Source organism: Quercus robur, chromosome 2 (assembly GCF_932294415.1).
Source record: "Quercus robur chromosome 2, dhQueRobu3.1, whole genome shotgun sequence".
In the NCBI taxonomy this organism is placed as follows: domain Eukaryota; kingdom Viridiplantae; phylum Streptophyta; class Magnoliopsida; order Fagales; family Fagaceae; genus Quercus; species Quercus robur.
Window position 1 is genome coordinate 47,339,479 of NC_065535.1, and position 16,270 is coordinate 47,355,748.

The window sequence follows — 16,270 nt, forward strand, 5'->3', positions numbered from 1 at the left end:
CTCCCTCCCTCTCTCATTGTCATGCCTTAAGAGGAGATTTTACCCAAATACAACATACACACAAATTAAGTGTTCAAAGTGTCTTGGTTCATTGGGAAGCATTGGAGCTTAGCCAAATTAAACTGGTAGGGCATAGAGGTGTAATCAGGCAGTATTGCAGGATTTGGAAAGCTAGTAAAGACAAGACTTCAAGAAGTCCGTTGGTAACTGGAATTTGGAGGGCTCAAGTATTTTGGATAGATTAGACTTGAAGGTTCTCTTTGGTTATCCTTGTACTCCAACTTATTTACTAGTGGATTATTTCAGTTTAGAGGGCCCTAGAGAGGTTTTTATGTGAGTTTATTGGTTTTCCTTTTCGATAACACATCTCATGTTATCTTGGGTTTGATTTTTTTTTTTTTCTCTTCTACCTTTTACATTATAATATTGTATCTTTATAATTCATCCATGCAATTGTTGAATGCAACTATTAATTAATTGACTAATTACATATATTCCGCTTTAATTGTGTTTAGCCGAAATTTGATCTAGCCATAATTAAATTTGGGGGTCTTAATTAGCTCTAGTAATTAGACTAGCAAGCTTTCAAACTACAAGCCCAAAATGCTAAGTGAGACTTTGGCTTTAAGTAGTGGCTTCTAGTCCTCCTATTTCTTTAAGGGAAGCTTTCATCTTTGTCAAAAAGCCAAAATTTATGGTTCCACTACGTTGAGAAAAGAGATTCAAAAGAGTTGGGCAGTGTAGCAGATTGATGAAGTTAGTTATATCTATATGGTTTGGTATTTTGCTTGGAGGTGTGTGAAATTTTAAATTGGGTAAAAATAGGGGTGTCATATGGGTGGGTCTGGAGTGGGCATAATTGGGTTAGGTATATAAAATTCATTTACCCATTTGTTACCCATTTAACTAATTACTTCTAATCCAAATCCAACCCAATCCAATTATTATGGGTAAACCCCAACCCACCCAATTATCTAATAATAAAAATGACCAAAATGCCCCTAAAACTTGAAAATGACCAAAGTACTCCTAAAATCCTTTAAAATTACCAAAATACCCCCTAAACCTAAAAAAAGACCAAATATGCTCAAAACCTACTAAAAATTACCAAACTAGCCCTGAAACTTGAAAATGACCAAAATATCCCCAAAAACTAAAAAATTACCAAAATACCGCTTAAACCTAAAAAATGACTGAAATACCTCATAAACCTTTATAATGGCCGAAATAACCCCGAAACCTATAAAATGACCGAAATACCTCCAAAACCTAAAAAATGACCAAAATACTCCAAAACCTAAAAAATGATCAAAACACCCTGAAACCTAAAAAATTACCAAAATACCCCCTAAACCTAAAAATAATCAAAATACCCCCGAAACCTAAAAATGACCAAAATCAACCCAAACCCTAAAAAATTACCAAAATATCCCCTAAACCTAAAAAATGATCAAAATACCCCTAAAACCTTTATAATGACCGAAATACCCTAAAAAAAAAACCCAAAATAATCCCAAAACCTAAAAATTATGAAAATACCCCCCTAAACCTAAAAAATGATCGAAATACTCCCCAAAAACCTAAAAATGACCAAAATACCCCCTAAACCTATAAAATGATGAAATACCTCTGAAACCTATATAATGACCGAAATACCTCTAAAACCTAGAAGATGACCAAAATACCCCTAAAATCTATAGAATGAAAAAAATGCTCCTGAAACCAAATAATTACCAATTTACCTCCTAAACCTAAAAAAAATGACAAAAAATAACCCCCCGAAAACTAAAAAATGACTAAAATACTTCCGAAACCTAAAAGATGACCGAAATACGCCCAAAACATAATAAAATGACCAAAATACACCCAAAACCTAAAAGATGATAAAAATATACCCTAAACCTAAAAAATGACTGAAATACCTCCAAAATTTTGGAAATGACCAAAATACCCCAAAATCTAAAAAATGACCAAAATACCCTAAAACCTTAAAAATTACCGAAATACCCTTAAAACCTAAAAAATGACCGAAATATCCCCGAAACCTGAAAATTGACTAAAATACCTCTGAAACCTATAAAATTACTAAAATAGCCCTAAAATATAAAAATTAAAAAAACCCCTAAAACCTAAAAAATTACTGGCATTCCTTCGAAACCTACAAAATGATCGAAATACTCTTAGAACCTTTAATTTGATTAAAATACCCTTGAAACATCCAAAATACCCTAAACCTTTATTTTGGTAATTTTACAGGCTTTCGGGTGTATTTTGTTCATCTTATAGGTTTAGTGGTATTTTGGTCATTTTAGATAATTTGAGAGGTATTTTGGTCATTTTAGAGGTTTAGAGCTATTTTGGTTATGTTAGAGTATTTTTGGTAATTTTAGAGGTTTCGGGTTATTTGTGGTCATTTTAGAAGATTTGGGTGTATTTTTGTCAATTTAAATGTTTAGGGGTATTTTCATCATTTTACAGGTTTGAGGGTATTTTGGTCATTTCTTTAGGTTTTGGGGGGGTATTTTGGTCATTTGTTTTAGGTTTAAGGGAGTATTTTGGTTATTTGTATTCAACAACTAAGTATGAGTTGAGTGATTTATGACTTCTCTCATATGTTCATTTGTTTGTTGTGGTTTTGTCACGGATTGCCAAAGGGGAAGATTGTTAGGATATATGTAAATCATGTTAAAAACATATGTCAATATAAAATTGGCTAATCCTTTAACAAAACGCACTTTACTTGTAATTGGGTAGATCTAGGATATGTTTAATACTTCAAGGAATAAGGTTTCAAGTTCAAGTGTTAAAGTCATGCAAGTCTGTCTAAGAATCAAGTGGAGAAGTGCTAGATTTTAAAACTCAACTGCTAGTATCTATCGAGATTTAAAAAGTTGTTTAAGCCCGATGCTCGACAATTGCTCAATAGATAGGGTATCTGTCGAGGTTTATGAAAATTAGTTTTTCAAATTTGATTTCATTCCAATCCGTGAATAGATGTTTGTGCTTTCTTTTCTCACAACCTAAACATATATAAGGATTGTTTTAAGGACCGTCACAGCTAATGCAACTCAATGCAAAAGTTTTTCACAAGCATATTGTGAACCGGAGACATATGCCCTTGTTCATCTTTCTATTCAAGAAGTTGCTGTGTTTGTACACTGTTGGGTTTTATAACCAAGGAACTTCGTGATCTTCATCGTGTTGATGAACTGAAGAACTTTGCAGCCAACATCTTTTTCAAGTTAGTGAGTAAGCCGCATACTGGGATCTGCACATCGAATTAGTTAGTCACGTACTGGGAGCCGTGCATTGAAATGAGAGATTATCACTACAGAATAAGTCCAATTGGGTATTGAGGTAAGGGTTCAATTGTAGGTTGGTATAAGGTACTGGGATTCCTTTATTTGTAACCGCTTATTGTGATAATAATGAATTCTCGGAAGTGGTGATCTTAAAATCACCCTTTTGCTATGTAAGTTTTCCCCATTCATAAACAAATCACTATGTCAATTTATTTTCCACTGCATTCTTAACTTAGTTGGTGATTTGTTTGTGCTACCAGGCTTAGTGCATGCTAACTGAATTAATTAATTAACTTGGCTAATTAATTGGTTAATTCATAATAAGGGGTCAATACATTCTTGACCTATCAAGGAAGAAAGCAAGCGTGGAGCTTTTGCCAAAATACAAATAAAATGGATTGCTTGTTAGGGTTTCTCATTTTTGTTTCAGTGTTTGGAGTCGGCTCAATTAAGTAACACTTGTGCATCAATAAAAATTCTAAGATAAAAAAAATAATATAACTAATGTGATTAAAATTGCTTGCTAAGAGATAAATATTGAATAAGAAAAACATTCCTAAGTAATGTATAGAAATAATGTGTAAATCTCATGGTGAGCTACAAAAGGGAATTGTTTACACCAAAAAATATTGGAAGCTGAGGTATGATACTAAATGTCTAATCTTTTTTTATTTTATATATATATATATATATATATATATATATATATATATATATATATATAAAAGAGCTTTGTAACTCAACTTACATTTCTGTAAAAGAGGTCTAAAGAAGAAAATTTACCAACACAAGAAATATGATATTTGTTAATGTGATAGATTGCCAACTTGATTGTTATAAAATATATTGTCAAATTTTTTTCAACTCTACTGTTGTAAAAAATAGTGTCAAATTTTTTGTGTGTGTATATAGGATATAAAAAATAAAAGAGATATTGGATAAAATTTAAAAAAAAAAACTTGGAAAAATAAATAAAATAAAAGCAGGGCTTTTTAGGTCCACACTCACAGGTTCTATTTATATTCCACTTCCACATGCTTTATTTGTTTCTACTTTACTTTCTACTTCTTTCGTTTCACAAATTTTTATTTTTCCAAATCCCCATTTGGTTGTGAAACCGAAAGAAAATAAAATTTATTGGCATTTTACTTTTACAATACCCACTAGTACTCTGTCTCAGGTATCCTATCTTTCCATTTCCTTAATGCTTTGTCTAGACTGAGGAGTGAGTAGAGGGGAAGGAGGAAGAATGATTTAATTTAAGATGTTTGGATGTTTTTTTTAGAGAGGTTTTATGTCCACAATATTTTCACAACAAATCTTAGTCGGCAAGTTTTTAATTTGAATCTACAACTGAAATTATTTTATTGCCAAATAAAATTATTTTGTTGCCCGCTAGTAATAGCAAGTAACAACCTATCACACATAATTTGTTGTAAAATGTTGTGGATCTTTTAAAGAAAGAGAGAGGAATTTAGAGGGGTTTGGAAGATGAGAGGTTCTAAGTTTTAACCCTCATTTTTATTCTTTAAATCAGAGAAATTTGGAAGGAGAGTAGAAGACATAAATTTTTGACTAACTGAGAGCCCGTTTGGTAAGAGATTTCTAGTAATGTTGTTTGTATTTTTTGGAAATACTTGTGTATAAAAAAGTGTATGAAAATATATGTAATGTTGTTTAAATTAAACAACTGTAAACGCCCTTGAATTTCCCAACTTACCCTTTACATATTAACAAAATTACATGAACTATACACCTCTGTAACGTTAAAAAAAAATCTCTCTCAACTCGTAGTCACACTAGTTCTCTCTCTCTCACACAACTTCTTCACTCTCAGACTATCTCTCATGCCTAGCTTTTTCTCTCAGAGGTAAACTCTGTTTTTCTTTCTGTTTCATGGGTTTCTTTTGAGTTGGATGAAATAACTATGTTCTTATAATTGTGATTTTATTGGGTAATAATATTTCATATTAATTGTGATTTTATGAGCGTAATAACATGCTATTTGTGAGTGGGTTTCGGATCCGAGGGCTTTTTTTACTTCAATTTTAAAGTTTCAAAGTGTTGCTCATAACGTGTTTGATAAAGTGGTAGAGTGAGCAGGGCGGCCCTAGACATTTTGGGGTTTAAGGCGAGAACTAAAAATGTATGTGTATGTTTATGTGTGTGTATGTGTATGTTTATGTTTATGTGTATGTGCATATGTGTTTATATTTATATTCATTTATGTTTATGTATGTGTGTATGTTTATGTGTGTGTATGTGTATGTGTATGAGTGTGTATGTGCATGTTTATGTTTATGTGTATGTACATGTGTGTTTATATTTATGTTTATGCATATTTATGTATGTATGTATGTTTATGTATGTTTATAAATATAAACGTAAACACACATACACATAAACATACATGAACACAAACACAAACAAATACACATAAACACACACATAAACATAAACATACATAAACATAAATACACATACAGACTGAGAAAAATTAAACCCTCATATAGACTGGAAAAAATTGCAAACTAACACCAATCCTCAAACAATTTCGTTAGTTACTTTGGTGTGCTAAATCGAGCTTTTATGTGTGTTTATGTTTATATTTAAGTTTATGTGTGTGTATATTTACGTTTATGTGAGTTTATACGTGTTTATGTGTATGTGTGTTTATGTTTATGTATATGTATATTTATGTATATGTGTATGTATGTTTTATGTGTATGTGTATGTGTATGTATGTATATGTATGTGTATATTTATGTATGTGTCTGTATGTGTGCTTATGTATGTGTATGTGTATATGTGCTTATGTATGTATATGTATATGTGTTTATGCGTGCTTATATTTATGTATATTTATGTGTATGTGTATGTGTATGTGTTTATGCGTGCTTATGTATGTGTATGTGTATGTGTATGTGTATTTGTATGTGTATGTTTCATTGTCTTTTTCAGATTCAGGTGCAATATCCTGATGCAATTGTAATTAATGGCTGAGATTAAAAGTTGAAAAAACTACTTTCAATCTCAACCATTAAATAAAATATATTAAAGGAGAGTTAAAAAGTTTTTTTAAAAAAGTAAAAAATGTAAAAAATACCTACGACAATGCACCTGATCTTAGTCTGTCTTTCTTCTCTCACAATTTTTCTTTTCTTCTTTTTTACATAGTGCTTTGTTCTTCTTCTTTTTATTTTTCTTTATACATCGCCTAGGCTGATAGGAGAGGAGCGAGTAAAAGCCACGTCAAGAAAGGAAATCGAAAATTGTGCTGTCAAGCCAAAGACTATGAAAATCTCTTCCTCTCAACTCAAACGATCCTCTTAGGTGAAATTGTGGCTCACGAGGATTCACCGGATTATGGTGTGTGATTTTTGGTTATTTATTTATTTATTTGAGATTATGAAGAAAATAGTTTTTATATTTTGCTTACCCTTTCTATTTTCTGAAAACACTTTTCTGGAAAATACCATTTTTTTTGCTTTGCTTTCAGTCTATCATTCTTACTTATGGTATGTGTTTGATTAGTTTGGATTTAAAATTAGTTCAACAAGATGATTCTTTTTCTAAAATATAATAATAAAACCAATATATGTTTTTTTAACGGTGGGTTCACTTTCAGTGTTTTCATTTTGTGATTTTAGTTGTTTTGTGGGTTTTGCGCTTTAATTTCGGTAGGTGTGATTTGATTTTGTGATTTGGTGGGCTTTTGGGTTTTTGTTGCAATTTGATTTTGGCCGGGTTTTGGCCGTGATGGTGATGGTGATTTGATTTTAGCTGGGTTTCGGCAGTGGTGCATGGTTGGAGGTGATGAGCTTGAAAAGCTCCGGTCATAGAGGTTTAGAAGGAGAGCTTGGTGGTTAGCCATGGAGCATGGTGTGACGTGGGTTGAGGCAGAAAGAGGATGAAAGGGAAACAAGGGCGGCCATAAACATTTTGGGACCTAAGGCGAGAACTAAAAATGAGACATTTTTTATACTTATATATTAATTAAATTAATGTTTATTTAATATTTTTATATTATATTTTTCATCATTATTTTCATTTTCTTCTAAATTATTTTGGTGAATTTCTTGCTTATTTGTGATATTTTCATATAAATTTTGTGTTATATTTTGTTTATTACTAATAACAAATTTATCCATTGATCCTTTTTGAGATTCAATTAAATTTTATTTATTTTTTTTCATATCCAGATGCATATTTTCTAGTAGATATTTCTAATCAAATAATATATTTATAAAGACTAAAATAAAAAATAACTTTCAAGTGTAGAGAAAATGAGAAATAGAATTTGATTTATATAAAAAGTATTATTGTAGTTTCACTTAACAATAACAAGTTTTTAGCAATCTCAACCTGCATAAATTAAAAAAAAAAAAATTAAGCACAAACATAACAAAAATTTAAGCACAACCATAACACTGACACAAGACTTATTAATAAGACCCACCAAAAAAATAAAAAAAAAACCCTTGAAGTTCCAAACTTAACGCTCATTCCAGGGAGGGTCCAGGCAGCCATAATGATAAACTGATAAGTGATAAACAAAGTTACAAAACCAGCCGGGAGGGCCCAAATAAACAAAGTTATCTTAAGTTCTTAACAAATAAAATGGAGTGCCCTGTGCCCAAATATTTATAATTTTTATACCTGATTCCCGAACCTCAGAACCTGATACGGTGAGGTGAGCAGTTGAGACTTGAGAGAGGCGGAGAGCAGAGACTAGAGAGAAAGGTAAAATTTTTAGGGTTTTGAGTGTTTTGATTTGTGATTGTTTTGTGATTAATCTCTTAGACCGGATTGTAGTTTATCTGGTTGTTTTTTGGTCAATGATTTTGTTTAGAACCAATGTTTAATAGGATTTACCAAAATTTTTGTTTTTTTGGTTAAAAGGATGTGCCAGATTATTTTTTTAATTCATTTGAAACTACCCGGTTCTTTTCTAAAATTTTGGGGGCCTTAGGCAATTGCCTAACTCGCCTAAGGGAAGGGCCGGCCCTGAGAGTGAGTCTAGATTATGAACTTGCATAAATTTTTATCTCAATGGTGATTATAGCTATATATGGATCTGTGTTTCTGGTTTATTTTTCTCTAAACACTTGCAATCCTGTTATTGTGTATACTGTGCAAGTTTGATTTTGTGGTCAGGTCTTTTTTTTTTTTTTCATAGCCTGGCATAAATGTGTACAACCCCTCTTCATATTATGCTGCAGAATGAGTTGTTCTAGTTTGTTTGGTTGACTTGGTACCAGCCTCTGCTTAAGATGATTGAAAATTTCTTTATTCTTGTTTTAATATTTACAGTGTGTGGATGTTGCAATTTGCAAATAGATCAATATTGCAAGTCTATTTTCAAATAGGGGTAAAATTATCTATTTAAATATATTTAATCATTCTCTCTCCTTCCTATTTTAATTTTTAAAATACCCAAACGAGGGAGGAAGGGCTAATTATTCTCCTCCCCCTTGTTTAATTTTAAAAATATCCAAACATAGCATAACTCTCTTTGCAACCAAACATACCATACTTTTGTGCGTGCCAATTGTTTGCTTTGGTGTTTGTAAGAATTTTTTTTTCCCTCAAAAGTTTTTTTGTTTGTTTGTTTTCATTCTTCTTCAAAGATTTAGACAGTCATGGAAATACATATATACTCATGCATATGTCTGTAATGAAAGTCTTTGCAAGAAGCACTCGACATGTTTGATAAAATGTTTCATCGAAATATCGTCTTAAATTGTTAGTACATCCAATGCATTTAGTATTCCACTTTGGTGTAATGTGTGGACTTGTTTGATATAATATGTCAAAAGTAATTTGTGTGGAATTGGGGGAAGGAGAAATAAGTTGAAAGCAATAGGATAATGTCAGCAACATGTTCTGTGCCATGCTTAGTTTCTCAATTGTCAATAGCTTTTTTGTTTTAATTAGATTTCGTGATCTGAAACACTAGGAAGGGAACACGGGCTGTGTTTCAGTGGGTTAGCTTATCCTATGAACCAGTTACTGACATATACAATGAATTTAAAATTGCAGGATACTGAAAAGGGCATCCTGTGCATCACTATTTGAAATGGCAGATCCTTCATTTTTTGATCGAATGATCACCCATTTCCGTGCAACGTGCAAGTATGAGCATCATCAATTTGTCAATGATTTTTTATTTTATTTTATTTTATTATATGAACTTATTAGGATTGCTGAAGTGAAATAAAGTGCTAAGCATATTTGAGAGCTGAATTGTGGTGGTGGGATGCACCCAATGCTGACATGGGCTTTTCTCACAAATTGTCTTGTAGCACTCTTATCTTCCTGTTGTTTGTCATAAAAGCACCTCCTCTTACTCCATTTCTAACATGTTACTTTGTGAACAAATTTAAGGTATTATACTGGTTATCCAAAGGATCTTGGGCCATCACGGGTTATTCATTTTACATCGGAGCGAGAGTTTGTTCAACTCCTTCATGAAGGTTATCCTGTAGTTGTGGCTTTTACCATCAGGTCATTTGGAGTTTATACCCATTCATTTTGGTACCTATTCGTCATTTGACACCATTCCTTATCTTCTTGCTTTGGATAGTGCAGGGGTAATTACACAAAACATCTTGACAAAATGCTAGAGGAAGCTTCAGCTGAATTTTATCCGCATGTTAAATTTATGCGTGTAAGTTATATGTGCACGATGCTCTGTCATATATATCTATTCAAAATTATAAATTTCATCACAACCTTATAATTACATGGTTTGCACCATGTCACAACCCTATTCGAAACATACTCATGCATCAAAGTCCATGTCATCAATGAATGCTTCATTTCAATAGTTTTATTAATGAATGCTTCGTTTCAATAATTTTAAGACTTCATTTTGGGGTTTGTGAAAAAATTAAAATATTCGTCTGATTGTCGCCCTCCCTTGGGTTTCAATCTTTGGTTCTTGTGCTGCTGGTTTCAGGTTGAGTGTCCAAAATATCCTGGGTTCTGCATTACACGGCAGAGGAAGGAATATCCATTCATTGAAATTTTTCATAGTCCAGAACAGGTAGGAATTATCTTTCTTTTCCCCCACCCCCCCTATATTTGTTCCTTATGGTTTTGTCATCACCATAATATATTAGTGCCTTCATCACAATAATTAATGATTCAATTTATTTTATTTTATTTTTATTTTTATGTATGTATGATGCAAATATGTAACGCGTGATACAATCAAGCACCTACTTCTTTTGTTCCATTATGAAGATCCTTGTCAAACAATAAAATAAACAATCTAGCACATTTCATTTTCTGTCTTCATCCACAGGAGTATCTCTTTGGATTATAGTGTGAAAAGGAAATTTTCAGGTTGTTATTCTTCTTTTGATTTTATCTATATAATATAAAATTATTCTTTTGATTTAATTTTTTTTTTGGCAATTATGTCACTCAAATCATGTTTAGGCAATACTGACAGACTGCATGTGTTTCCTGATGCAAACTATTTGTTTATTTTGAACCTTGAGGATTATCTGGATATCTCTGATAATAAATTCTACTACCTTGTCTTATCCAAAGCATTTCAAATTAGTCTTGGAGATATGGTCTTGTTGATTGATTTTTTGTTGTTGTTAGTTTGGTAATTCTATATTGCATAATTTCCTTTCAGAAAGGAATCTTGGCCACATGAAAAAGTCTGTAATGCATTGATCATTTAACTCTATCAAGTGTTTCTGCTAAGGAAATTCAGTACTTTGTGTCTTTTGGGTGCAGGCATCAAACCAGGGCAGGGTGGCTGATCCAAATATTACAAAGTACGCTGTGAAGGTTCTACCTGTAAGTTTTTATAGCTTATTTTCCATTTATTATGTTGGAATAAAAGTTGGCTTCTTTGACACATTTAAACCTGAAATTAATACTTTTCCTATGGGTAGTGAATACTTCAGGCAGATTTATGAGCAATTGTCTTCTTCTCATAGTAAATTGTATTTGGCATTTTTTATTCTGAAATATTTCTAGGGTTTTCTTGCTAAAAGGCTGATTGTTTACATAGGTTGCAAATCTTTAATAAAGTAACAAGACCAGTAGAACTTCATAAATAAATAATATGAGATTTTGTTCAAATTCAGTTTTTTTAATTTTTTATTTGTCCTTCTATCTGCCCATATCCAGTTCAATTATGACCTCAGTGCCTATGGATTTAGAGAATTCTTCAAGCGCTATGGAATATGGTCAACAGAGCCGAAGTAAAAATCAGGTGGGAAAATGTTCAATATTAGTTTATTTAAGAGTCACCCCCTTCTGCATAATGTCTGCTGTAGATTACTCTGCATAATGTCTGCTGTAGATTTGACATTAAAGGGCATAACTCCAAAACTTTGATCCTGATTTGTTTTGGATCATGTCTATGATCACCATTTTCATCTTGTGAATGGAAGTGGAAGATTATTTCCTGGGATGTAGAAGTTACAAACCCCTTGGAAGGCCAATAAAAACTTTATTGATAAGGCTTTTCTCCAATATATTTGACATTTAAAATTATCGTCATAGATGAGGAAAGACTTTTAGGATTAGAATTGAGAAGTCACTTGCATTTAAAGAGTTGCTCTATGGATCAAGTAGCTTGTACACATATTGTTGTTAATTAAAATTTTTCATTGTCTAGAAATTTTCATTGAGCATGTTCATTAGGCATTATATTCCATGGCGCTTCAATATTGCCCATCTTATGGTTGAAAAAAATTGGTCCCCATTTTAATTGAATGGCTTGATATTATAAGGAAAATTTGATTATGAATTGTGGAAAATATGAAATGGACTTCTTTCCTTCTTTCCTTCATTTCTTTTTTATTTATAACATTTTAAGCCATGTAGTATCTTAAGGGCAGCAGGAGATAGAATCTTGCTATATGTATTATCATCTATCCTTTTTTGTTTTGTATTACAAATTTGCGATCTCACAAGCTTCCTTTCTTTTTTTTTTTTTTTTTTTTTTTTTGTGTGTGGATAAATTCAATATTTACAATGGGGGATGTGGGGATTTAAACCTTGGACATTTCTGTTGGAAACACTGAGAGATGCCAATTGAGCTACAAAGCTTTTGGCGGGATCTCACAAGCTTTATTCCACGGAAATGGTAACTATGAGATGAAACCGGATGTCTTTATAGTGACACTAAAACACATTGAATTTCTATTGAGAAGTGTTATTTGAAGTTTAGGGATGAACATGTGTTTCTATACTATATGAATTCAATCAATAAATAGTGATACAATTTATTTAAAATAATGGCAAAATTACCTTTTGCCCTATCAATTTGGTCCCTCAACTATAAAAACTTAGATCAATGTTAATATCATCCTTCCATCAACTTCCACCACAATTTGGCTGTTAATACGCCTATTTTTTTTAAATGGAAAAATTAGAAAAAAAAAATTATATAGAAAATAAATACAGAAAAATATTAAATTATTTATATAAAAAAATAATCAAGTTGAGTATTGGGTTTCCTATATGGAAATCCGGCAAACTTGACTTTTTTGAAGAGCATTGCCCAGTACTAGCTTCCTTGGTCATTGTTGTTCCTCTCTAGTGTGTTCTTCAAGTTGTCATTCCGCTTCGTATGTTGCATTCCTCTTTGATGGAGTTCTTGAGATCTCTATTTGATTCGGTGAAGATCTTAAGGGAATGGAATGGAATAATCATAAAGGAGTGGAAAGAAATTGAATGAGATGAAATGAAATGTATTTAAGTAAGGGAAATGAATGGAATGGAACCTTGTCTAGATGTTTTAAAATAAATAAATAAAGTATAAGTAACCTTGTTTGAGAGTAAGATAAAGGGAAATGAAAAAAATCATTATGTGACAATATTACTATTAGATCTCTATTTTATATAGGGGTATTTTGGGAATTTTAGTAAAAAATTTATTAAATTTAATTCTATTCTCTTCAATTGCTCCTAATTTTTGAGAGAATGAAAATTTGAGGGAATAGAGAGGAGTGAGTGCTACTTCTTACTAATTTTATTCTCTCTCACTTAAACTTCCAAATAATAGAATGAATTTTTCATTTCTTTCATTAAAAATTTCAAATAATGGAAGAAAAATATATTTTAAAATTATTATTTTTATTCATTTCTTTCCTAAACGAGTTGTAAGATTTCCACCAAATCCTCCGTTATCTCATGGCGTCTCCACCCGGTCTGTAGATCGCCAGCATCTCAAGGTGACTTCACGTTTGATAAATCTGATGGTTGCTTTAAGCTTATTGGAACAGTTGACAACACGTGTGTTGATGGTTGGCAGTGGATTGAACTTTTCCACACCTGACATGATTTGGTCGACTAGCAAGTTGACACTTGACATTAACCCTTAGTCCGATCAACCCGTCACTTTCCCTAAGAAAAGAGCTTCTTTTACATATATTACAAATGGGTCCTATGGTTTTTCCTTTCTTTATCTTTCAACCTATTACTTCATCGCCAGCAATAACCATGGAACAAACCCATGGTTTGGTACTTTGGTTTACCCTATAGCTAACAATAACCCACGAGAGTATGGTGAGTTTGAGCTCAATAACCCACAAGAGTGGTGAGTTTGAGCTCTTTTGTAGGAGCATCCACAGCAATGGATTTATAATTTTAACTATTTAGCACCACTAATACTTACTTTATCTATTTTACCTACACACATGATGCAGTAGTGAATCTATTTTAGCTTTCAATACAATAAAATAATATATTCACTCCAAAAAAATAATACATACTACTACAAAAAAAACACCACAATCCACAACCACTGCCAAAGAACAACCACCCAACAACAATTACACAAACGACATAATCCACTTTTCAACTGCCAAAGAATAACCACCCACCAACAACTACACAAACCCAGACCACCATCAAACCCACCATCTGAGCTTGATCGAGAGAGAGAAGACCAGCCATCGCCATCGCCGTCGCTGTTGCTGATCACGCCATCGTTGACCCACTAACCCATGCCATCCACGAAGCCCATCCACGAAACCCATCGACCCAATCGCCGATCACGCCATCCACAAAACCCACCGACCCAATTGTCGATCACGCCATCCACGAAACCCACTGACCCAATCGTTGATCACGCCATCCACGAAACCCACGCCACACCAATCACGCGAAAAGAAGAGAGAAAAGAGAGCGAAGAGGTAGAGAAGAAAGAGAGAGGCTGAGACTCTTGAGTCTGAGACGAAAAGAGAGAGAGAGAGAGAGAGAGAGAGAGAGAGAGAGAGAGAGAAGAATATCTTAATGGAAAAGGGGGAGAGAAGTTAAATAATATATATATATATATATATATATATTTTTTTTTAGCTTTGTGCTACAGTGCACATCTATCACATCTATAGATAGATGTGCACTGTAGCTGAACATCTAAATTTTTTGCTTATGTCTCCACTGTTGCAGTGTGATTTTTGTGATTAGTGGTGCTAAAAAATAGCAATATAATTATTTAGAACTACTGCTGTGAGTGCTCTAATGACATTGAAACTTATTGCAGCACTCAGAGGTAGACCGATGAGGCATTTAGTAACATATTAGGGCCGACACTACCATATTTACCACTTTCAAATCATGGACTTGTTCACCCTGGCGACGTCAGTTGGCCGTTGGACATTGACTTGGGTTCCACTGGTGAGCCTATTCAAGATGAACTACAATGATCGAAGTATGTGCCAGCCACTATACACATGATTGATGTAGATTGAGAAATGGGACATCTTGTTATGGTCAGAGAGTATGTTAGTTGGGCGATGGGGGAAAAGCGCGTGGCTTTTAATCACGTGGTCGTGGGTTTGATCCCCACAGACGGCGTTCTCATTTATTTATAATTATCATTTTACCTATAATAAAAAAAAGGGAGAATCACAGTGGTGCGGTGATGTCGGCATTTTGTATTAGCGTATTTTTTGGGTTACAAGGATGGCTTGCAATATTGATTGGGTGTTTTGTCCTTTTGGGGGACTTTGGGACCCATACATTGTGAGGAAGAGGCCTCATGAAATTGTATCATAAGATACTTTTTCGTTCTAAGAATTTAATGTAATTTGATGCATTCCTTTGAGTAGGAATATATAAATGGGATTTGAACACCATAAGGAATTTGATATATATTTTCCAATAATTTTCATTTTTTACTAGTTTCCACAGGTACAGCTGCTAAACCCACATTCACATTGTGCAAAATATCACTACAAACAACAGCCACATCCCATAAATCTGATGAATTATGAAGTGTCCCCACCCCCCTCCCCCCTCCTCTTTCTTGAATAGACTACTAACACGGGCATATGAGTTTTATTGATGTGAGTAGTGTCCATTCAAGATAACGTATCTCTTAATTTCAATCGCTTGTTCTTTGATTCAAACCATGTTGCCTTTGTACATAAGTCTACTTATTTGTTTTATGTTTGAGGGGATATGTTTTATTTATTTATTTGTGGTTGCACCTAATCACATTTATTTAGGTTGTCTACGTACCCTTGGTGGGGTTCAAGTCAATTCGTAGTTCTTAAACTGAGGTTTTAGATTAAAAATTCTCGAATATGATTTTGTCCATTTTAAGAGATGAACATTTAAGTCAAATACTTGTTACTTGATTAAGCATTGACTTAATTTTATTTTTGGGTGAGATAATTGATTTTAATCTCAAGGATAAGTCAAGGACCCATGTTTTTATGGAAATTGTACCAAGGATTCTCTTTTTGAGAAGTTGAATGTCCGAGCAAATTTCCCTTTCTTTCATTTACTTCTTTGTAGGAATTTTAACAAGCAATGATGCTTTGATTGAAGTTCCCAAATTTAATTAAGGGAAAGAAAACTCCTCTGAAGCAATTTTATTTTTATGAATATATTTTAGAAATTGGGAATTGGGAAATTTCCTCGAATCAATTTTGTAGTCATTTTATTTTATGAATTGGAAACTCTAATTTTGATTAAGGAATTAG

The 16,270-nt window shown here is 32.7% G+C and overlaps 1 protein-coding gene across 2 annotated transcripts; it reads left to right on the forward strand.

The window, feature by feature from the left end:
- Nucleotides 1-7,857: 7,857 nt before the first annotated feature.
- On the forward strand, nucleotides 7,858-15,432 carry LOC126713799 (uncharacterized). Of its 2 annotated transcripts, XM_050413668.1 has the most exons (8): nucleotides 7,858-8,045; nucleotides 9,345-9,437; nucleotides 9,690-9,809; nucleotides 9,894-9,972; nucleotides 10,264-10,350; nucleotides 11,058-11,120; nucleotides 11,457-11,541; nucleotides 14,824-15,432. In XM_050413668.1, exons 2-7 carry the CDS (start codon nucleotides 9,382-9,384, stop codon nucleotides 11,532-11,534), a joined length of 483 nt encoding a protein of 160 aa, XP_050269625.1. In that variant the 5' UTR covers nucleotides 7,858-8,045; nucleotides 9,345-9,381; the 3' UTR covers nucleotides 11,535-11,541; nucleotides 14,824-15,432. The 2 variants fall into 2 exon arrangements, with proteins under 2 accessions (XP_050269625.1, XP_050269624.1); XM_050413667.1 differs by lacking the exon at nucleotides 14,824-15,432 and having other exon boundaries at nucleotides 7,859-8,045; nucleotides 11,457-11,952.
- Nucleotides 15,433-16,270: the final 838 nt, after the last annotated feature.